This window comes from Pseudonaja textilis, chromosome 1, assembly GCF_049901715.1.
Source record: "Pseudonaja textilis isolate UNSWEBS1 chromosome 1, rPseTex1.2, whole genome shotgun sequence".
Taxonomy (NCBI): domain Eukaryota; kingdom Metazoa; phylum Chordata; class Lepidosauria; order Squamata; family Elapidae; genus Pseudonaja; species Pseudonaja textilis.
The window spans coordinates 51,515,612-51,540,847 of NC_141990.1; the positions used below are offsets into that span (position 1 = coordinate 51,515,612).

General features: G+C 37.4%; 1 protein-coding gene across 2 annotated transcripts in view; it reads right to left on the minus strand.

Moving 5' to 3' along the window:
* Positions 1–25,236, minus strand: part of NVL (nuclear VCP like) — a 58,706-nt gene that overhangs the window by 28,079 nt on the left and 5,391 nt on the right. For both annotated transcript variants that reach the window (XM_087934108.1, XM_026695684.2), the window contains 13 exons: positions 24,822–25,094; positions 23,457–23,583; positions 22,712–22,788; positions 21,443–21,577; positions 20,973–21,074; positions 19,226–19,343; positions 15,217–15,361; positions 13,680–13,950; positions 11,949–12,167; positions 9,811–9,915; positions 8,700–8,762; positions 7,039–7,158; positions 6,378–6,477 (listed from right to left, as the gene is read on the minus strand). In XM_087934108.1, the coding sequence (XP_087790234.1) occupies positions 6,378–6,477; positions 7,039–7,158; positions 8,700–8,762; positions 9,811–9,915; positions 11,949–12,167; positions 13,680–13,950; positions 15,217–15,361; positions 19,226–19,343; positions 20,973–21,074; positions 21,443–21,577; positions 22,712–22,788; positions 23,457–23,583; positions 24,822–25,082 (1,843 nt within the window). In that variant the 5' untranslated portion in view covers positions 25,083–25,094. The remainder of the gene's footprint in view (positions 1–6,377; positions 6,478–7,038; positions 7,159–8,699; positions 8,763–9,810; positions 9,916–11,948; positions 12,168–13,679; positions 13,951–15,216; positions 15,362–19,225; positions 19,344–20,972; positions 21,075–21,442; positions 21,578–22,711; positions 22,789–23,456; positions 23,584–24,821; positions 25,095–25,236) is intronic.

Below are 25,236 nucleotides of genomic sequence, written 5' to 3' on the forward strand. Positions count from 1 at the left end.
GTTCCTTTTGCATTGCTGTATGCCAGTTCTCCTGATCCTTCGCAGGATACAATTTTAGTTCTTCCACAGTGGTTGGAATTTTACTAATCTGGCACACCACACTTGCCTGATACCTATCAGGTGGTCTACTCTCTCGTGTTGACCGTCTCGGTAGTACAGGACTTACAGGTGGACTCTTATCTATCACCTGTTCCTGGTCATCTATTTCCTCTTCACTTATTTCTTCCTTAATTGGTCCTATTTTCTCCCCCTTTACTTCCTCTTTAATTGGACTTTCCTCATCACTAGTATGGTGGCTCGGGCCCCTGTAGGTTTCTATAACTACACTTTTATTCGAATCTTGTTCCAGTTTGTGCCATCCTACATGTTCCAGGAATTGAGCACTAGCACTACAATAAATTCTAGTTGTGCCCTCTTCCCAGAACCTGTAAGATCTATGGTTTGATTCGTAACCTACAAAATATAATCTTTTAGCCCTATGCTGTCCCTTATGTCTCAGTTGTGTGGGAATATGCACCCACGCTGGTGCTCCAAATGTGTGCATATAGCTTAGGTCAGGTTTTCTACCATGCCACCGTGTGAATGGTAATTCACCTGTTGTTGAGTTAACAACATTATTCAATATATGATTACCACACATTGTTGCTTCTCCCCACAAATTCTCAGGTAATCCTGAATCTGACAACATAGTACGAGCCATTGCCTGCAGTGCTTGGCCTCGCCTTTCTATAAAGGAATTGTGTTGTGGCCTATATGGTGCAGACTTTTTATGTTCTACACCTGCCATCTTCAGTCTATTTTGGAATTTATTATTTATAAATTCCATACCATTATCAGTTACAAGAGTTACTAGTTTCCTTTTAGTTTTCTCTCTGCAAACTTCAACCAATTAAAGAAATTTTGATATGTTTCCGTTTTACTCTTCATTAAATAACAGAAACCATATCTAGAATAATGATCCATTATACTTAATATATAACGAGCACCTCCCACACTTGGTTTTTTAGGACCTATAATATCAGCAAATACGACCTCTAGAGGCTCCTTAGTTTTAAATCCATTAATTCTATTCGCTGGTATTACCTTGCTTTTTTCTTGACTGCAAGCATTGCAGTGCAAATACTTACTGCAAGGCTTCAGTTTTATACCTTTAGACAGTTCAACCGTTTGCTTGAGCATTTTAAAATTTATATGCCCTAAACATCTGTGTAACAAATGTATGCATTCATCATGAGGTTTAACATTATACACTGTGTTAGCCACCTCTAATTGATTATCATTTAACACATACAATTCACCTTTTAAAGTTGCAGTCACTTTTTTACCTTCCTTTTCTATTATGCAGTTTTCTCCCCTAAAGGTAACTACATAACCTAGTTTAATCAAAACTCTAACTGAAAGCAAATTAAACTTAGGTTGTGGTACATATAACATTTTTACATTTTCTTTTATGCAAGAACAATATGCTGTACCTTGACCTCTTGCTTTCAGTTTCCAACCATTAGGTAATGATATCTGCTGTGAACTCGTGGACATCTTAATAAATCTTTTCTTATCTTTTGTTATGCAGTGCGATGCTCCACTATCTACAACCCAAAAATTATTATTGTTCACAGTTTGGTTGCTATACATGGCTAACCCTAAGCATTTTCTATCCTTTTGATGCCTTTTAACATTCTGGCTGGCATTTTGGCGTTTTTTTTTCTTGCAGAATCTAGCCAAATGTCCTTTTCTTCCACAATTAAAACATTTTCTAATTGTGTAGGCTGACGAAGATAATTCCTCTTCTTGTGGTTGTTCCCTTCTGAGTTGATCCCTTTCAAGCCTTCTCCTGGCTTCTTCAATTAATCTGCCAGTAATATCAGTTAATGTGATGTTATCCTTTGGCAGCACTTCCAATGAAGTTACATAGTCGTCATAGCTCTGATCTAATGAAGACAAAATTATATAAACCTGATGTAGTTCAGTGAAGATAAGCTCTTTTTCATGCAGCCCCTGAAAAATCCTCTTCATAGTGTTTATATGAGACAACATGTCTCCATTCTTTTGAAGATGTGTTCTGAACAGCTTCCGTGTAAGATTTATATGAGCTCCTACACTGTCTCGAACATAAATCTTCTTTAAATTCTCCCAGCACTTAGCAGCTGTTTCTTCTCCACGAATATGGACAAGCTGCTGGTCACAGAGTGTCAGTCCTATTATACAGAGAGCTTGTTCATTTTTCAGTTTATATTCTTGTATTTTGTGGGCATCATCTTGATCCTCTGGATCCCAAGCATCTACCTCTGGTGGGTTTTGAATTATATTCCACAAACCTTCTCTGCGTAGAAGTAGGCTGCATTTCATAGACCATGAAACATAGTTTGTTCCATCCAGTTTGGATATTAGAGACAAACTTGGTAAATTGACTTCTGCCATCTTTCTCTGGATATTAAACTATAATTAATAAAACACAGCTGTCTGTTTACAGTATTGTGTAACTACACTAACTCTCACTTTATATAAGCCTGTTATATCCTGGTTAGTCTGACTGTGCAGCTGGGTCCATAACCAGTGTTAGGGATACACCCCTAGCAAGATCTGCAGGGCAGTCAGGCAGGCAGGCAAAATATGTGAGATATCGTTTTTTAGTAGCTTACACTCAGTAAACAGAGGCACAGTGTTAATTAAATAGTTTTTATTCCAGCAAGAGTTAAAGCATAGTCAAAACAGTCCATATATCATTCACTTAGTTCAGTCCGTCCAGGGATTATTCATTTGCAAATTCCAGTGTCGAAAAAGAGAGGTCAGTACACTTACAAATATCAGTCCGGTGATATATCTCCTCGCAGTAGAGAGATATGAAGAACTCAAAACTCCTCTCTTCCTTCAGCAACTCTTCAGTAGGGGAAAAGACGCAGCTAACAAACCAACAAGCATCCAATCAATCCAGTAAATTGCCAGTAATTGCCAGCAAAGCGTCAGGGAATCGTCAGCAATCAATCAGGTCCTCTTGCTGCCTCTTATGGTGGTTTCACACCACACCCAAAATTACATGCTTTGCAGTTAAAGTGACACACACTTAAACCAATAATCATAGCTTATATATATTATTTTACCCAAACTACGTTAGGTGACCTATGTTATACCTAACAATTTTGACTTAGAAATTGGGAAACCATGAATTGTTCAATTGGGGATTAAAGCTGCCTGGGTCACTCTTTCTTAGGCCAACCTACCTAACAAGATTGTTGTGGGGAAGAAAGGAAAGAGAACACAGCTTTCAGTAATATACAGTTATGGTGTGCTGTAAATATACGAAATAAATAAAATTGATTTCATTCCACAGTGTCTCTGGTTTTCTATCAATGAGGTTCAGCAATTGAACCAGTGTAAATACCCTTTCCTATTTGCTACAGCAAATAATATCACAGATAATCCTCAACTTATGCCCACAATTGCTCCCAGAATTCTATTGCTAAACAAAATGATTAAGTGAGCCATGCCTAATTTATGCAGTCTAGTGGCACCGAAAAAACCACGCGGCAGCTGCAGGCATTCATGACAAGGGTGACGTGGGCTGGCGAGGAGCTCAGCGACAACAATGGCTCAGCCCTGGCTTGCCTTCCCTGGCAGCCAGCTGCAGAAGGAAGGTAAGGTCATGGCCATGGGATGATGAAAGAGGCAGTTGTGGGGGTGGAAATGGGGAGATTAAGGGCCGGGGCCTCTGAAAGAGAAACAGGGTGATGCAGGATTAGCCCAGGCCTTTGATAGATTAGACCACGCCTGCCTGGGCAGAAAATAGGTAGATAGGTTAAGGAAGGGATATAGAGAGAGGGGGAAAGAGAGAGGGAATGAGTGAAAGAGAGAAAGAGCGAGAGAAAAGAAAGATAGAGGGAAAGAGATAGAGATAAGGAACAGACAAAAAAGTAAAGAAAGAAAAAGGGAGGGAGAAAGGAAGAGAAAGGAAGAAAAGGGATAGACAAGAAAGAGGGGGGGTGGAAGGGACAGAAAGAAAAATAGAGAGAGTGGGAAAGAGAAAGAGAGAAAAATTAGAAAGAAAGGGAATGAGAAAGAAAAATGGAGGGAGGAGAAAGTGAATGGGATATGGAGGGAGAGAGAAAGAGAAAGAGAGAGAGAGAGAAGAGACAAGAAAGAAAAAGAAAAGGGGAAGAAAAAGGGAGAGAGAAAGGAAGAAAAAGGATAGACAAAGAAAGGGGGGATGGAAGGGACAGAAAGAGAAAGAAAGAAAAAAAAGAAAGAAAGGGAGTGAAGAGAAAGTGAATGAGATATCTAGTCCAACCACCTGTTACAGCAGGGTTAGAAGGGTGTGTGAATGTGTGTGTGGGGGGGGTGCATGGCTGTCAAAACTCCAAAAATAGGTCAAGTAGCTCTGGGGAGGTCAGTCATAAATTAGAACACTTACTAAGCAACCAGCCATTAAGCGAGGACCACTTATATTTGGTTTTCCAGTCACATGGCCATTTCCACCCAGTCACATGACCACCAAATCATGCCCACCCAGTCACGTGACCAAGCCACGCCCACCCAGCAAGCCACGCCCACCCCGTCACATGACCACCAAGCCACATCCACAGAACCAATTGTTAAGAAATTTGAATCCCACCCCTGGTCATCACTGAGGATGAGTTTGTAGCACCAAGGGGGCAGTGGACTGAAAAAGTTTGGGAACCACTGATTTAGACTCATATATTGCTTCACAGTGCTTTATAGCCCTCTCTAAGTGGTTTTACAGAGTCAGCATCTTGCTCTCAACAATCTGGGTCCTCATTTTAGTGACCTTTGAAGGATGGAAGGCTGAGTTAACCTTGAGCCTGGTGAAATCTGAACTGCCAAATTGCAGGAAGTCAGCAGAAGTAGAAGGCATTCTAACCACTGCGCCACCGCAGCTCATATAACAAATATGTTGATGTAATTTGTAGTTGTTTACTAATGACATATTTAGTTCTGGATGTAAAAATCAAACAAACTTTGCTTATTAACACTGACATTTCAAAAATCATAGTTAACATTGATATTTTTTTTTTCTTTATGTGGGTTCCTTGCACTTTGAACTTGGTTGTTTCCTTGCAAACGTTTCATTACCAATCCAAACAACATCATTAATGCTTCTTTTTTATTTTTAAAGGTTTAAGTTATTCAAACATTAAGAGAGTTAATTATCTCTAGTCAATATTTTATAAACAACACCATACTCAAATAATATACTGTCCTGCTTATGTCTTAAAATAATATAATAAAACAAATAAAAATATTATCCATCCTTTAAATACAAAATAGATGGCATATGAGAAACATTACCCAGAAGCCCCAAATAAAATACTGCTGTGAATGTGTGTGAGGAGGTGTGCACATCTCTTGCTTCATTATTAGTGCAACTGCTATTTTAAGCTGGTAATACTAAAAGGACGGGCTATGACAAGTCTCTGCTAGGGAAATGCTGTTTTGGTCCAAAGCCAAGGCAGTACTTTGGAACAAGGATGTTCCGGAACACAGAGAACTGTGGCACCTCCTTAAAAAGCTCTTCCTTTTCCTGGACTTGTGGGTAGCTTTGGGATCCCAGAAAAATATGCATGGAATGTACCTGTGGGAAGCCACTTAATTATCTGATTAACCAGTCTTCAATTAGTTGTCCACCCTAATATACCCCAAAAGTCTAGTTTTTCCAATTAAATTTAAATCATATGATTGAAAAGCTAGGTTGACTAATTCCAGGTGGATAATTTCAAGATATCACAGGTCCAACAATTTTCTAATTTGTTGTTATTTGCAGCTCTAAAATGGAAATGAAGTGATGTATTTCTATTACTGAATCCTGCAGTTCTGATTATTTAAACATTTGGCTGGACCATATAGAAGTTAAGCACAAGGACAATTTGCAGACATATAAAGATATGTATTGCAACAGCTTTATTTGATCTGGAAAATTAAAAAGATGGCATAAAGATTGAAGTTAATATAAAGTAAGGTAAATTCAGATCACCCTTCCATGCAGCTCCAGTGTTTTTACTCTCCTCTACATATTTTGAAATTCTTTCATCTGGATGAACAGCAGAATTCAGAACAAGAAAAGCCCAGATTATGCCGGTTCCCTGCAAGTGGTATTATAAAATAATACTACACATATCTCTCTCTCTCTTTCTTTTCCTTGCTCCTGCCTCTCTTTGGATATTATGCAATAATTAACATGCATTTAGAAGCCAAGTTGAATTACAACAAAGATTGGTTTAGATGATGCAAAGTAAAAGAGAAAAACTGTTTATTCGTTTGATTTATACACTATTCTACTTTTTCGTACAACTCTATATACATAGTGCTTTCTCGTCATATTTTCTCCACAACCAAGAGATTACATCTGATCGTTTGATGATCTATACCTGGTCTATTTGTGGCTGCCATAATGAAGACTTGACGACGTGATTCCAGGCCATCCATCTCAGTAAGCAATTGGTTCACTACTCGGACACTGGCGCCTGACTGTAAGAATAAGAATGTGAGGTAAGATAAAAATGACAACCATGGATTTAAGATAACCCTTAGAACATTCATCATTTTCATATCCTTGGTTCTCTTTCCTCTTGACTTTTGATCCGTCAACAACAACAACAAAAAACCCCCAGCATTTCTGTTTTATTATACCATGAAATCCTAAAAAAGAAATGGGTTATATAGCAGAATTAATTGATTTGGATCAATATTAATTGATTTGGATATGCAGGGTTACATTTTCCAAGTGGAAAAGCAATTTATGAAATTTATTATAGCTACCCATCTCACAAAACAAGTGAATTTTTAATGCTTTGGATTTGTTGACATGGTAATATAAGGCGTGTCTGCAAAGATGGGTTGAAATTCTATTGCAGCATACAACATTTAGTAATCCCTTTCTTTCCATCTAGATGTGGCATTTGTACGTCAATTTTAATTTACATCACAGAGCTGCTCTGAAAACATGCAGAATAATAAATTTATACGTACAATGCAACCTCTACCTCATCTTAGTTAAATATCTCTGGGGGAATGTTTTTAGAGACTCACTTCACGGTCTGATCTCCGAGGGCATAAAGCATCAACTTCATCAAAGAATATGACACAAGGCGCTGAATTTCTTGCACGCTGGAAAACCTGACGAACAGCACGTTCACTTTCTCCCACGTACTAGAAGCAGGAAGGAAAAGGAAATTTCTGTGAAATTGTGTGGAATCTTATTTTTGCCATCTTATTTAATAAGAAGTTGGATTGTTTACAGGAATTCATGTAGGTCACAAATTAATTCATGCTGAGGATTCTGCCAAGTTTTCAAATTGTACAGTTCTCTAGCCACAATTACCACCCGCCAATAAATTTATGGAACCGAGGCAAAATAAAATGACCAAATTCAATTTGTCAGGTCCTTCTCTTATAAATATACTAAGCAAGCCATCTTTAAAAAGATTTTCTTTCATTTTCTCTTATTGCCTTATTGTCTTTGACTTCTCTGGCTTGCTAGGTCTATTATTTTCCTGTACTTTCCATAATTCTGCTTACAGGCAGTTCTCACTTAGTGACAAGTCACTTAGCAACCATTTGAATTATGACAAGCCTCCCAAGAGTTACTGACAACCAGATTTCAAAGTTCCAACATCTGCAACACCACCACCACTCTTGCGGTGATGTGATCGCATTTTGGGTGCTTAGCTTTGTGTGTTTATGGCCATTTACAAGTGTCCTGAAGTCATATGAGCATGATTTTCAGCATTTTTTTGCCAGTTTCCAGTGTTTACTTTCGATTTCTGACAAAAAGCACCCATTGGGGAAAATGGGTTCACCACCATCTTTGCTTAATGACCGCTGCAAAAAACACTGTAACATAGAGCATGGTTATATGGTGACCTATTTAACATATTTAACAACTGCCAAGACTTATGAACCTGTATTTGTTCAGTGACTGTTTGAAGTTATGTTGGTGCTGAATGAAGGGACTGAGCACTGGTCTCTGTGGAGTTATGGCCAGGACATGGGCTCGCAGTCATGTGAACAAAAGTTGAGTGGCTGGTAACCAGCTTGAATTTACAACCAACGGTAGTGTCCTGCGATCACGTAATTCCTACTTATGGGCTTCCCTGGCTGCTTCCTACAAGTAAAATCTATAGGGAAGGTGGCAAGGAAGGTGACAAGTTACTTGGATAAGTTTTCCCCCAACCTGCCCTCTCTTTGCTCACATGCACCATGCCTTCCTTTCCTTCCTTCCTTCCTTCACATGCACCCCACATCCTCTTTCCTCGGCCTTTCTATGCTCACCCACACCCACACACCCTGAGCACTCTTTTCCAGTCTTCCCAAGTTAGAGCCACACCACAGCACAAGCAGTCTCAGATCATGCATGGCCTATGCTTCCATGTGGCAACCTGCACTCTTTCCTGGGATCCTTCCATTTTCTGATTAATGACCTGCACATCTGGAGTTACGACAATGCTTGGATTGCACTCATTAAGTAGTGCAGTCATGTGACCACTTAGTGATGGCAATTCCAGCCCCAATGGCTGTTGAAATTTGAGGACTACCTGTATGTAAAAGGAAATGTGTGTTCAATATATATGTATATACTCATTTTCACTATATGTATACAGCTAAATTACATAGTTCAGTCAAACAATTCTTTGTATCAGCAAAAACTTAAAAGACAGCGGTCACCAAACAGACTCAGATAAAAAACTCACCATATTCAATAGTTCAGGGCCTTTCACTGAAATGAAGTTCAGTCCAGATTCATTTGCTACGGCCTAGTAAAAAATAATTTAATCACTATTTAATTACTATTTTTTCATTTTATATCATCATCATTATCACCATCATCATCATCCCAGCATTGGCCTTTTATCTATGAAAATACATACAATATCAAAACTTTATACTACTACCATGATGCAACACTGGTTTTCTCAAGCACTTTTTAAAAATTTATAGTACAGAAATACAAATCCAGGGAATTAGAAAAACATACTCAAAATAACTGAGTATCACAGTGAATGTGACTGATTTGTATAAAGACAGAAAAGACTAAAGTGCAATATTTTTAACGCAGAAAAATCTATTGATAATTCTTTAAGCAGTCTATGTAAGCCACCTTAGTTAAATCTTAAATGTGGATTTTGATGTGGCTCCTAAACAAAAAATGGTCGATTTTTTTAAAAATTTCATTTTATCCTATAAAATACTACAAAAGGATATCCTTTTGTTCCTTTGATACATTTTTAGAACATTCAACCTGTGCTGTTAGATAGAATCATAATATCTGCAGTTTTTTCCTCATAAACCATTAGAATATAATTTAGTATATGTTGATGACATTTTATTGCCTATTTCTGAACTTCAGAGAGTACTTTGATTCTGGATTTGATGCATTTGCTTAACGCATTTGGGTAAGTTGTAGAGTATTCTATGAGTCTAAGTTAGAAATAATACTGACAAAGAAAGAATTATATACTAATGCATTAAGTAATTATAAGGTTCATATATGCCCTGAATTTAATTATTTAGATATTTTTATTGTATGTGCTACTTTTCCAGTAATTACATTTAATTTGAATAAAGACATAGAGGGAGGTTTCTTTAGATGTTGATAGATGCTTTGATTTTGCGGATAAAATAAACACAGTCAAGATGAATGCAAATTGAAGGATTGGTTAATCAGGTTAAGCACTGGGGAGAAATTTCTTAATGAATTGGAGTCCAAGATCCTAAGCGTCAGCAACCAGAAGCTATCAGATTGATGGGAAAAGTGATCCTTAAGTGTGGGAATTCTCTGAGCAAATAAGCAGCCAAAATTACCTTCGCAAGCAGTGTTTTGCCACATCCAGGAGGACCAGCAAGCAGCACACCAGCTGGAGCTAGAAGTCCAAGGGCTTGGAATTGTTCAGGATTCCTCACAGGTGCCTGTTTAAAAAAGCACCCTGCATACATTAGTTTTCTTCTGCTATTATCATATAGTCAGTCCTCAAATTACAGTAGCAATTGAGACCAGGATTGCTGTTGTTAAGTGATGCAGTTGAAAAATGCAATGTCACATGATCACACCAGTTCAGTGATGACAATCCCAGCACCCCTGGTTGCTGTTGTAATCGCCGGACACATAGGTTGTTAAGGGAAAAGAGACAGAAATGTTAGGCAAAAAGCATGGGGGAGAGAAAGGCTCAAGGAAGCTGTATGCAGGTCTGAGGAGACATTGGAGGGCCAATGGAAGCCAAGCACAGATTTGAGGAGCCCCTAGCAGGACTAGTGAAGGCCACACAAGGGCGGGAGGGGTGCTGTGGGTGGGAAAAGAAGCACCAGGAGTGACATATTTGAAATAACTTGCAACCTTCCCTGCCAGCTTCCCCATTGACTTTGCTTGTTGGAAGCTGGCAGGGAAGGTTGCAAATGGTGTTCATGTGACCACAAGGGCGCTGTGAACATTGAGGATTAGTTATATATCCATTTCTCCTGCACCACTATAACTCTGAATACTCACTGAACAAGTGAACATTACACAAGGACTACTTGTAATTGGAATGAACTCAATTTTTCAAACCATCAAAGTATTTCCTAAATTGTAAAAAATGAAAATCCTGCTTAAATTACCAAATTGATTTCAGAAGATAACTTGGTTGTAACATTTCCTGTAATTAAGGTATAATATTAAATAGAAAGGTGGGAGAAGGAAAACCAGTCTAATTCAAGACTAATATGTTGTTCTCAATTCCTATGGGAAAAATGACTGAAGACATCATTCTCTTTAAAAAGCCTACCTAAAGTAGGTACACACAGTATGCACAACTATTCTTATGATGTGGGAAGGCAAGTCAATTGTAATTAAGGTAAGAGTGGGGAACTACCTTGTTAAAAACCAGAAAGTAATGAATCCTGAGATATTATCTGGCTTTTACTGTGAGTGGAACACATATTGTTCATTATTTATGACAATTATACATATACTGTACATACAAAACTATCTGGCTAAGAAGCGAGTAGAATTTTCTGCGTATTTTTGTCTGTAAGCTGCTACAAAGGCACAACAGGCAAGATACATAGCTCAGTGCCTCTCTTTGGTTTCCATTTATTAGTAAAGACCAAGATACTCATTAACAAGGAAGTCGTACATCTAGCTTTGTGGCATCTGGAATTCTGATGGGACAAAGAATAGTTTCTGTGATTCATACCCTAATTGGATTACTGCAGAAAAAAATATGTAGGTAAACTCTTGAAAATGGTTTAGAAGCTACACCTCATGCAGAATGTATCTCCCCAATTGTTAAAAAGGGGAGATAAATGAGACCACATATCACCACTTCTGTAAGCCCTCTACTGGACCAATTCAATGTACTGACATTTAAGTATTTACAAGATCTTTAAAAAAATTTCTCCTGATACCATCCAACCTGAGTTCAGCTTATGGTGCCACAGTCAGGTATAGGATCTTTCTGATGGCAACACCACCATTATTACACACAATTTTACACAATTCCTAGGTTTTCTTTACCTAGGAATTTGAAGTGTAAACATTATTTCAGGGCCAAACTTTCAGACTATCTATTACATGACTATTTTTAACCACGAACCTTTAGTCAAAATTGAGCTCCTTTTGGGTTACCATCCTCACCATCACTTATGCCATCATTTTAGACATTATTTACTTTCCTTGGATTAATAGCCTTCATTATACCAACCTTTGGCCAAAAGTCCTCTGCTACTAAATATTAAAACAAACAGGAACAATTGTTCTTTTCAAAATGGAGCAATGATAAGCAATTTAGTCTACTGTTAACTTTTGTAAATCAAAGCAGAGCTGATCTCCTTGCACATGTTTTTAGGCAAAAAGTACCACATGCCTTTAATTCAGAGTGGCTGGCGGACTTACATCGTTAATTTCAGAAAGTGAGGATCATCTTATATAGAGTACATCAACATTTGGTGAAAGCATCTGCCCATACCAGTATAGCCATGGTCAGCTCCTCCCGAACCTCTTCCAGGGCTCCAATATCTGCCCACGTCACATCAGGAACAGTGACAAAGCCTTCTCTCTTTGCAGAGGGTTGCACCGAAGAGAGAGCAACAGTGAAATCCTTCAGCTCAATGCACAGCTTCTGCAGCTGAGCCTCCTCCAGTGGATCTGGCTCCTTCAGCAACTGGAGCAATCTTTGCAATTCATCCTAAAGAAGGGAGATTAGAGGAGGAGGAAAATAAAATAAAAATGGATTAGACTGGGGTAAAAGAAGTACACCTTTAGGTTTACCGATAGAAAACTGGAATCCAATGGCAAGGTATTTTAAAATGCTTACAGTAATGACAGCTAGTATGGCTTTTTCAAGATAATCTTTGTTTTTCATTGATTTATCAGATCAACAGATTGTAGGGATATTGTGAAGTTTTTAAAAACATAAAACACTGGCAAGTTATTGCCTTTCGTGGAATAGGAACATTTTTCTCCCTCTATAGAATAATAGTCATTAATGCCCTTAAAAAAATTTTTTCTGGGGATTTTTCACAAATATAATGTGACAGGGACATTTAAACTTCTTTCATACCAGTATTGGTCACAACTAGTGCACTAGATGAAGTGGCCTTTGTTAACTGTACCTTGAGCAGTAGCTGGGAGTCCAAGAGAACTCTGAAAGCTTCAAGATCACTCAGCACAGGGACTGTGACCCCATCCTGAACTAAATATAGAATCTCTCTGGAATCATATGGTTTTATCTGTCTAGAATGATTGTGTTTTACTAGGATTATGCTTTAGCTAGTTCTTTGTCATCTACACCAACTGAATCCAGGCCCTTGATGGCATTACTTGCTTGGCCTGACATTGAGGTAGAACTTTCTCTATTACCATTAATGATTGATTGATTGAATTTATATTGCTGTCCGTTCGCCCATTATGCTGATGATGATTCTCATCTTTCGTTGACAGATAATTTTCATAGAACTTATTCACCAAGAGTCGGGATAACATCAAGCCTTGTGGTATTCTATAACTGAGGAGTCTACAGCATACACTCTCCACCATTATTGCCAATGACTGGAAGTAACTTTTCAGAGAGGAGAACCGTTGCATTCATTGCTCCCCATCCTTAAGTCAGGAGGAGGCAGTCATAAATCAAGGGTGAGCAACTACGGGAACCTTATATGTGGATTTCCATGCTGGCTCAGAAATTCTGGGAGTTGAAGTCTGTTAGTCATAATGTTACCATAGTTGGCCATCCCTCCATAACATGATCAATAGTACTGAAAGCCAGAGAAAGATTATTAAAAGCATCATATTCCTATTTCATGGCTTCTGTCCTGTATTCTTCAGACTAGAATTATAGACAGACAGACAGATGCTTTCAAGTTGGTGGCTGAGTCCTGGCAACTACCTGGACTAGTCCCTGAAGTCTTCTTGGCAAGATTTTGGAAATAGTTTGCCATTGTCTCCTTCCTAGGGCTGAGAGAGAGTGACTGGCTCAAGGTCACCCAGGTGGTTTTGCACCCAATTTTCCCATTTTCTGGCCTGTTACCTTAACTACTGCTCTAAACTGGTTCAAATGCTATATTTAATTATTCATTGTTATTTTCCTTTTTTAATGTATCTGCAGTTAATATATATGATTTTCTTCCAGGAAAAAACCCCTTTTATATACCCAGACATGGAACAAATGGATACAGTAAGCTACACATGAAATATATACATTAGTGAGAAGATCTGGTTCTTCGGCATCTTTTTTCACATTTTCTTCTGGTGTCCTTTGCATGTCTTGTCCAGGTGTTACTTCTTCATTTTTCGTGACTTCCCCTTTCTTCCCATTTAGTTTAACAAGAACTCTGTTCACTGTGCACATTGCTGCCTCACGGCAAAGGGCCAGAAGATCAGCACCAACGTAGCCTGGAGTCATATGAGCCAAATGTCTAAAATCAAAAGATTCTTGAATTCGAAGCTTTCGACACAATGTCTTCAGAATTCTGGTAAAAAGAAAATAAAGATGGTTTTTGCAGCTGAACTTACATCCCCAAACCCCAAATTATTTAATTATTTAAATGTATTTGATAGTGTTTAATAATTTATTTTTATCACCTTCGAAAAGATAGAACTTGATGAAATCATTTGTTTAGCCCACCCACCCACCCACAAACATCATAATCAGTGAAAAGATTAAGAAATGGAGTGTTCAAAATATTAGAAATATTTCTATTTCTATGCTGAGACCATATTTACAAAACATGAGAAGCATTTAAACATCTATGCTGAAACAATTGTGATTACTGGTTGTCCTTAATGTATGACCAGAATTGAGCCCAAAATTTCCATTGCTAAGCAAGGCAGTGGTTAAGTGAGCTTTGCCCCATTTTATGACCTTTTTTTTGCCATAGCTGTTAAGCGAATCTGACTTTTGCTTGTTGGAAGCCATTGGGGAAGGCTACAATTGGTGATCACATGACCCTGAGAGATTGTAACCGATATAAATACATGGCAGTTGCCAAGCACCTGAATTTTGATCACATGACCAAAACCGGTGTGAAAACTGCTCCAAAGCCCCTTTTTTCAGTGCTCTGGTAACTTCAAACAGTCACTAAACGAATGGTTGTAAGTCAAGGACTATCTGTATATGACAGCCAATACATAAAGCTTCATTTCCTTCAAATTTATTTTCATTACTTGCTTAGATAATGATGCTTTATCATGCAGTCTCTTTTATTTATACTTTAACAAATTCTGACTAACTGATAATCAGAATTGAGTGCCTTCGTCTTGTGAAAAAACCTATTTTTTAAGGTGACAGATACGGAAACTTCATATCCCAAACAGGCAATAGAAAGCTTTTTCCCCTATACATTATTGCAACTACTGGATGACAAAAGAACACATTCTGGGAAGGAGAGGGCTAACCAAGTTCAAAATCTTTTCACTTTTTGGAATATAAAAGAAATACGCTCTTAAGATAGATAAAGGGACTCACATAGACCTACCTAATGTAAATGAAATCTTTCATTTTCTATTTCTGCTCTGTCTGTCCATTTATTGAAGATTTTGCTGCTGGCTATACAAACGCCAGTTATGACTTTCAAATCTATATAACCGGCAGCTAGTTTCCATGAGCTTTTAATACTGCAACAATATTTACTACACAAGCAATAGTTAAGACCTCTAATCTTCCCTTGTTAAAAATCTATCCAAGAGAATCCTAGGACTTCAAACGACTGTATTAAATAAAAAGAAGGCTGACAGACTTTTCTCTGGCTGCTTCATCTGGAATCCCCAAACAAATTTCTCGGTCAAATCTTCCCGCCCGTCTCAGGGCTGGGTCCAGTGCATCGGGCCTGTTGGTTGCTCCAATTACAAGGACCTGAGCTGCAGTGGTCAACGTATTCAAATCTGAAAGAGGAAGCAAAGAAGCAAACAGCTATTAATGAAAGAGCTGGTGTTGTGCTATCAAAACTATAGTAATAGTAAAACTATTCACATGGCATACCCAGGAGGATAGACATTTTAATATGGATGTTAATTCTGAGTAGTGCATGTACTATTGCTCTCCAATGTGTAAAAATAAATGAACATAATTTTGGACACAATGTAAAATACAGAGACATTTGCAGGATTCAATCTATCACAGCGTGCCTGCATATGGGACCTTGGCCTCAGGGACCTTGATTTCAATGGACAGTGCAAATTTATTTATTTGGAAATTTATATGGCTGCCTTTTTTCACATGGCGACTCAAGGCAGCTTACAAGAATATAAAACCTCATATAAAAACAATAAAACTAATAAAAGAGAGAATCATATAATTGATTAATAAAATAATGAAATAACCCACCCACCCCACTCCTCACCCTGGTGACAATACATCACACGAGCCATTTAATCCCCTCCATCCCACTTTGGGTTCCCCAGGCCTGCTGGCAAAACCAGGTCTTCATTTTTATTTTTTACACATCTCTTCAAGTGAGCAACGTGGTTCCAGTTTACAACGTTCATACATAGTCATAATTACATTTCCAACTTTCTTATCTAAATTCATATCAAGGGCTCTTTCCTTCTGTTTCTCGGGATTGTTGAAAAAAAATCCAAAATCCTTTGCCTGGTTGCATGCCGCTTACCGCTTCACCACTCCAGCACACACTTAAGTCCCGGAAGCTTCCCGTCTTCAGGGCAGCCATTAAGATTGCCGCTACCTCCTGTCTTCAAGGGGAGTATACCTAGCCAAGGAGGGGAGATGCAGCTCCCCTCAACGCTCTTCCCTCACCCCTCCGACCTGGGCCCGAGATGGATCCGGTCCTGTTTGGACCCTCCAGCAGGATAAGCATGGATCAAAGCCACGCACAATCATGGTCTTCGGTCCAACTTCAACGGAAGTGCCACCAGCAGCCTCAGCAGAACCATATAATTAATACCCCCCCCCAATCCTCACCCTGGCGACAATACATCACACGAACCATTTAATGAGCTCCATCCTGCTCTGGGTTCCCCAGGCCTTCTGGCAGAACCTGGTCTTCAGTACTTTCTGAAAGAGTGTTAGAGTGAGGGCCATTCTAATCTCTGGGGAAATGATGTTCCAGAGAGAGGGAGCCACCATGGAGAAGGCCTTTCTTCTGGGTCCCACCAGGTATATCTCCCTAGGGGATGGAACCCACAACATTCCTTGCCTGACCCCTCTGGTGGGTCAGGTAGATATGACTAGCAAGAGACCGTCTCTCAGATAACGTGGTCCCAAGTCATGAAGGGCATTAAAGATGACAACCAACACCTTGAATTGCACCTGGAAGCAAACTGGCAACCAATGCCTCCTGCAGGAGAGGTCATACATTTGTACACTGAGGTCTGTACAGAACCATGTGGGCCGCTGCTTTTTGCACCAACTGGAGCTTCCAGATGTTTTTCAAAGGCAGTCCCATGTAGAGCGCATTGCATTAAGCAAAACGGGAAGTGACTAGAGCATGAGTGACCATGAGTAGGGATGTTGGTCCAGGAAAGGGAATAACTGGTGCACAACCCGCAGTTGCGCAAAGACCCTCCTGGCCACGACTGCCACCTGCTCTTCAAGCATGAGTCTCAAGTCCAGGATCGAAGAGAACCTCCAGATTAACCTCCTTTTGAAACAGCATTTTTGGGACAACCATGACCTGGATGACTGAAAAAGCTGATCTAACAAGAGCTGGCTCATTTTAAGGATAATTCAAGAAGAGATAACTAAACAGGAAGACCAATTACAAGTTCACAAGGCCATAACTCAAACCAGTCATAATATTTTGGATAAACAAATTACTTACTTAGCATCACAACTGAGGAGAAAACAATTACATATTATTAGTATTGAAAACCCCCCTAATCAACTAAACCTGGCTGAATTTATGATTATTTTCAGAAAGCTCCTCTCTTGACCTTCCAGTCAAGATTGAATTTGTGTTAAAATTCCCCTAAAAAGGTGAAAAACTGGAATTAATTCCAACACCATTACTACGCAATTCCTTCATGTTAGTAGAAGTTATGAAATTTCACATATATTTAACCAGGAATCAATCAAATCTCCACTGAAGTGGAATTCTAGACAAATTATGATATCAATCTATCCCAATTTCACTAAGGGAGTGTCAGATAAAAGAAGTTTCATAAAAAGCCAGGAGTCTCAACAGATCAGCATAACTCCAATATTTTATGAGCTTCCCAGCAATCGATCAGATTCAGTGTTGATAATGTTGTGAATACAGGGGCCTTTATCTTATTATTGAAATCAGTTGATGGATAAGTTTAATTGTATCTCAATCAAGAATCATAGCAATGGTTAAAGGAGAAATTTGTGTTTCCCCCAAGGGGAGAAGGAAAGAAATATAGCCTTTCCCCCCCCTTTTCTTTGTACTCTTACCAACTTTACAATAATGAGTCTGGCCATATTGCCAATTTAAGTCTTTATCTAAATACTTGAATCTGTTTTGTATATTTACTTGCAATAAGAAAGTTGAATTACAGTTATCTCAACAAGAAATCATTAAGTTCCTTCTATTTCTTTGGGTTTTTACGGTACTTTTCAGTTTTTATAAGAATATTACTAGTTTGATATTTTCTTATACATAATCAGGTTTTGCATTCATTCTTTTAAGTACAGAGTCTACATACATGCAATACAATCCTATTAATCATTAATTTAAGTTCCTACGGAGTTTCTGCATCTGTAAACAATATTATAAAATATGATAAATATTTAAATATTTGTTAAATGATACAAGTTATAAAATTATGGGAAAACATTCATAGACCAAAGTAAAATTAATGCTGTGAAGAAGATTGGAAGCTACTTTGTATCTTTTTTCTTTCTGTTCTATTTCCCTTTTCTTTCCCCCTTCTTTCTTGCACTGTTAGCTTTCTCTGTGATTTCTTTTTTCCACCATCCTTTATATTTGTTTGTATTTGTTTTTAGCAGTTTTTAAAAATATTATTTTCCTTGTAATACATAAACAGTTGTATGCAAGAATGAGTACAGATAAATAGCATAAGTGCACAAATGTTTGCTTCTGTGAAGAATGTTGGATAAACAAACTACATTAAAGCTTCCAATGCAATAAATTAATGTTTTGGTGCTATTAAACCTTTGTACCATTATCTGTGTCATCAGTGTCACTTGAGTGGTGCAAATGGGTGTGGAGCTTTCTTGGAACTGTTACATTGGGGAAACAAAACAACCACTTCATAAATGCATGACACAACATAGGAGAAAAAAATCTATCAGGACTAGATTCAGCAGTCCATTTGCATTTAAAAGACAAAAGCCACTCTTTCAAAGACAGCAAAGTCCACATTTTCGACAGAGAGGACTGCTGGTTGAAAGAGGGGTCAAAGAGGCTATTTATGTCAAAATTGAATATCCCTCTCTCAGCGGGGGGGGAGGAGATAAGGCAACATCTATCTCCAATCTACAACACAGTCCTTTCAACAGTTCCAAAAAGGTTTCACACTCGTCCAGTTAGAGCTGAACAAGCTTCTTGGATGAGAAGCGAAGCGTCTTCAAAGAAAAACCAGAAAGTCCAATTGCCTCTTGAAAAAAAAAGCACCTTTGGGACAACCAAGACTTGGAGGACTGACAATCTCTACAGACATTCTGGCAAAATTTTCAAATGGAAGTGTCAATTAAAAGCAGATTAATCTAAAGGGGGAGCATAAATATTTTCAAAATAAAATAAAACCTGACTGAAGTCTCCCCCCCACCCCAAATAACCATTTACTTTAAAGAATTAAAAAACATACCATCCATGCAAGTCAGAAGCTGGGCTACAATTCTCCGCTCCATGTCCTTTGAAGCCATTTCTCTTTTTGGTGTGATAGCATCAATTTCATCTATGAAAAGGATGCATGGTGCATTGGTCTAGAAATATAATACAAATACTCCATCAGTATAAGCCCCGAAATTATATAAATTGAAGCATGCAATGGTTTTCATTTCATTTTATAATTTTAAAATATGCATTCATTGAGACATTGACTTTTAGAAACTGAACTAAGATTTTCGCTTCATCATGTATGTATTGGACATGAAACCTCAATTATTTCCCCAAGCTGGAGAAAGAGATCTGCATAATGTTTCTATATGATACCTATTTGAAATATGTGGAAAATGAGATTCTGCACATGAAAGAGAATATTTTACTGTGCTCCTTTCTTCCTTCTATTCTTACCCTATCCTAGTTCATGCCAGGCTCCCCCGAATTCTTCTTTATACTTAATTTTTATAAATCATCCAGTAAGTAGTTTTAACATGAGCAGAGAATAATATAATTGAAAACAAGATGAAATATTTGAAATAATAGAGTTAGCAATTACCTTTTTGACAGAAATGCTTGACACCTATCAATGATTTAGCAGTCTAGCATAATTAAAATATGAGTCTCTGCACTTTGGAAAATATTTTTCTGTATTTTTTTGTATTACTTTACAAGGCATATTGCCATTTGTATACATGACATATTATAAAAAATATTCTCAACAGTGCAACAACTGTGCCACCTAGCTAGCCTGATCAAGAGTAAATCTTTTATAGGAAAGTACCTATAGGTTACATTTGGTTAACTAACTACAATATAAATTTTTTTTTCACTAATAAACAAAATTACTTATAAAGAAAGGCAAGAACTTTTTATATATTTATTAAGTGATATAGAGATGGTTATCAAAAATAGTTTTCTTAAATGAACACAATCCTGAATGGTTAATTGCTTTGACTATCCTGCACCCAAATGGGATAAAAGAGGGTTCAATCTTGGATCTCCTTTGTTGACCAAAAGAGAAAAAAAGAAGGAAAAAGAAAAAAATCCACAGAAAAACAAAAATGCCATTTTGGTTAAAGGAAAAGAAAGAAAAAAGTGACAAAAGGAAATGCCGTATTTCAGCCTCTCACAAGTAGTTAGATTGAAACTCATTCCAGCCAACAGAACTCCGAGGATATGAGTTGTCGCTTAGCATACATCTGAAGCACAAGGTGCAGGAAAGTCTATGTGTAGACAGACCCAATTCACTAGGCATTTATTATATTTTTGCATTCATCCAATAAATGTTTTCTGGGAGGATTATACAATGTGGGGGGGGGGGGGAAGCATAATTTGACTTGTGTACAGAACAGCAAGCTGAATGAAATGAAATAGTGACCTCTATCTAAGAGTAATTAAAAAAAATATTCAAAACTGAAATCCAAAACTGTGACTGTGAAGTTACATCCATTGATGATGACAGCCATTTTGAACCCAGTTTTATGTTGAATTTAAAAATAATGACAATATACTTCTGCAGTGATATCCTTATTCAAGAAAGATTCACTACTCAAGGAACAAAATAGTGAAACAGGGAAGGAATAAAAATGAGTTGAAATTTTATGACAGTGATGATGTAAAGTTAGTAATTTGCTTAGTAATTTCTTCTCTCATACTCATATTTGCCCATACTCATAACGCAGATTCCAGAAGACAGATGAAATAATAAAATACTTTTTTTAGGGTCTTACCACAGCTTGATCAAAGAGTTCCCTTAATTTCTGTTCAGAATCACCAGACACTCCAGATACAATTTCAGTTGCAGCAACTTTGAGTATTGGTAATTCAAGTTCCTAGAATAAAAAGAAAAGACGAATACAAACAAGATTTAAGTAACAACATTTAGCAAGATTCGGCCCTAAACAGAGGAAAATTGAATAGTGGAAAAAAAGGGATCACAGTCTGTTCCAGCAGGTAATGATCAAAAAGGCAAACATTTATCTTGCAGGTACTGCTTTGTTCAATAAGATACCACTGAGAAGAGCCCTCAGATTGTAACCTTGTGACTTTCTAGCGGGCCTGACATGCAGGCAAGAAGACAGAATTTGTCCCTGGAAGAAGCAGCATTTTAAAAAGACAAACATGTCTGAAGTTTAACATTTTAAATAATGAACACAGTTTACAACAGAGAAAGGAAAAATAATTGCTCTAACAACCTCACCCCGGCAATTGCTTGTGCTAGTAATGTCTTCCCACACCCTGGTGGTCCGTGCAAAAGAAATCCTCGAGGAGGAACAGCTCCTAAATGAGTGTAGACTTCAGGATGACGGATATGTATCAGCATCTTACATATCTCCTACAATAAAAATGGCAACGTTGAAGTCAAATTAATTCCAAATCAGGATATGTAGGGAAATAGTTACAGGGATCTGATTACACTGGATCTCCTCTGTCATTGTCAATGTCCTTTTAATCTCAACTTCTGTCCCTGTTTTGCATAAGGGTAAGTTGTAAGACAGTTGTAGCTCTAATGATCCTGGAGAGAATGTGAAATTCAGCCCTAGCAATTTCAAAGATAAGGACTGCAATGTGAACAGGGATCAGGTTAATGAAGGAATGTTTGTAGTTTTACTGAATAGATGCTAACTGCTACAAATGCTTTTTCTTTCTTTTAGCAATCTTGTAAACCCTCGCATCAGGGTGGAGACAGGGTGATTGAATGGAGTCCTTTCTGACGCTTATGCAGAGCTTGGAGCAGATACTTTCTCTTTGCTGCTACCTTGGATTGAATTCACAATCTCCTGATTGTGAGGCGAGAGCTCCGCCTCTAGGCCAGCATGCCGCTCTTAATTGCCACAAGTATATTTATCTTTATTGATGAAGGCAGGCACATTCAGAATGAGAAACACTGAGTATCTTCTCTTATTCATGTACTCAATAATACATATTGAGCTTTGTAAATTGTACCTAAGAGTTTCACTCAACAAAGTTAACCGATTTTACTTTTTTTCAAATAATCATACTGTTGATACACAAATGAAGTCTGGCAAAGGAATGTCAGCAAAAGGACACGGGTGCTTTCACCAGAGTTGGTGTGAAAGCAAAACTGTAATCCTAAAACTTGCCTACAACTTGTTGAAAACTGTAGCTTTCATTTTGAAATTAAGCAGGTTTCTAGTTCTTAAGGCTACAAAAATATGCTTGAAATATACCATTTATGAATGATGTATAATGCAATATTAACATCAAGAAAGATGCCCAATTAAGGAATAAATGTTTCAATGCCCCTTCCAATTGGTAAAAACAGGAATATGCAATTAAACAGGCTTGTTAAGAAAACTAAATTTATTTAACAAAGAATCAAACAGTAATTGTTTCCAACATAGCACATTCAGCATTCAGCATTTTAAATTAGATTTATGGTTAAGGCCTTTTATACTTCATTGTGTTTCAGCTGAAAATTTTAAAAAAGAGATTAGTTAAATCTAACCTTCAAAATCTCATCATTGCCTCCCATATCCTCAAATGTCACTGAGGAAGTCTGCAGCTCTATTTCTCTTGATTTAACTGCAGAAAAACAAGAAAACATTAAAACAACAATCACAGCTGATCGCAGTTTTAAAAAGTAGGAAAACACCCACAAACTTCATAAAGATTAAGCTGAAAAATTTTTATATTGACAAACAGTGAAATATCCCTTTGCATTTTTCCCATATAATCACAAACAGTCACTCCGGGATGGGATTCTACCAGTTCGCACCTATTCGCTAGAACCGGTTGTTAACATTCTAAGCAGTTCAGAGAACCGGTTGTTAGAAGAAATTACTGGCCTAAATCCTGTAAGGAAGGCAGGAAGGAAACATTCTGGTGTTGCTTACAGAAACTGCCTCCCCGTTAACCCTTATTACATTCTTGGCAGGACTAGACTTCCTGTCTCAGGAACTTCTCTGGAGTTTTTCCCCCTCCTTTTCTGGTACTTTGCTTGTGTGGAATGAACATTCAAAGTTACAATGGCACTGAGAAAAGTGACTTATGACCATTTTTCACACTTACGACTGTTTTAGCATCCTCACAGTCATGAGGCCAGGCGAGGAGATGTGTGCCTCGATGTGAGTGATATTGAGTTGGCCACACCCACCCAGTCACATGACCACCAAGCCATGCCCACCACCTAAGCCACGCTCACAGAACCAGTTGTTAAAAATTTGCATCCCACCCCTGAGGTCACTCCTTACCTTTCTGCTGCTTCAAAACTGACTCTATTTCTTCATCTACATTAGGAAATTCAACTTTTCTCCGTTTATATTTTTTGTCCTTGGACTTCTTTCTTGTGGTCTCCAAAATAGAAATGTTTCCAGCATTCTACATCACAAAGAAAAGCTTCTTGATATACTTTATCCAGCAAGATACAATGCAAAGACTAAGCAATATAAATGGGCTTTTAAACTAAGATACAAGGAACTTCTGCTGCTGCCCTAGCACTTCAAAACTTTTTATGGCATGCATCCCCCTTTTTATTCATTTGACTTTTAAAAATATAGATATCTTTAAACCTCTGCGCAAATAGCTCACATTATGTGATCATAGTTAAAACTATCTGATAATCCATTTTTAAATAAAATGGCCTCTCAGACTTTTATTTTTTTTTGGATTAAGTCAGTTTCTTAAAATGAAGCCAACCTTAAAAATCTTGTAAAACTTAAAAATCGAATTTTATTTCTTTCAGAGAGACCTTCTTAAGCCATTTTCTTTAACTTAAGCTTTTGTTACGTGGGTTATTAGATCCTGGCGCTACTGTTGCTTCAGTAGTTTTACATTTATTGGAGGAGTTAATTGCGTCACCAAAGCCAACATTCCATTTTTACGAAAAACTGAAATAACGTAGTAACTTTAGTATATTTAGAGCAGATCTGAACATCGTGTTTTTGTAAATTAGTGGAACATACAAAACGAAGCAGTCTCCTTTCATCTTATGAAATTAACACACAGAAAGTTTTATGAACCTTGCTAAGACCTCAGAAAATACATGAGAAGGAATACTTATTAGATGGCATCATTTAGCTGATGGATAAAATCCATGAGCTAGAAATGAAATGGATTGAATTTATCCTATTTCTCACATTTTGAGTTACTAATATAGTTGTACAGCATTTGCTTCATGTTAAAAATATTTTTCTGGCTATTATCACCAATACCCCAAATTTATTAAGGCATCAATATGATACTTTTCCTAAGATGATCCTGGTGAAAAAAAGAATTGTTACAGAATATTTGAAAGATATATTTTCATTTTATTTCAAACTCTAGATTCTTGATGTGTGTGTTTTAACATACATATTGACCTTTTTTGACACAGGGGAAACAAAGGATTTTCAAGCAATTTCATCAAATATTATTAAGCTTTGTATTCCTCCCTATATTTTAATTTTAATGTTTCAATACCATGTTTTAAATATATTAGTCGATATGTATAGCAATATTTTTTTCATATTCTCCTCTTTATTTCTATGGTACCAAAATATTTTTAATACTTATGGTTGATCTTGAGGTTTTTTAGGATGGCATAATGAGAAAAGGCTCAGAGAAATTAAGAAAAATACCTTAGCTTTCTGCTTAATGTTATCACATTCTTCTTCTGCACAAAGATCAATAAAAAAGTTTTCCTCCTTTGGGCCTGGTGTCTTATCAATAAACCATCCACCTTCTGAAATTTTGGTCACTGATGGAGCTTGAGGAGAAACAGTATCTGATCTAGGCACTGTTTGTGAAGTAGTGGTAGACATCATTAAATCATTTTTAGGAGATGATGGTAAAGAATCTGGATTTCCTTTCCGATATAAGGTTAACAAAGAGGTATTCATGTGATTTGATTGCTGAAAGAGAAATTATGTACAGATGTCAACACGAGACTGAAAGAGAAATTATGTACAGATGTCAATACGAGACTGACCTTTTCAAACATAAATATCCTCAAAATCATGTTGAACATAAACATAATATGAATTATAGATACAA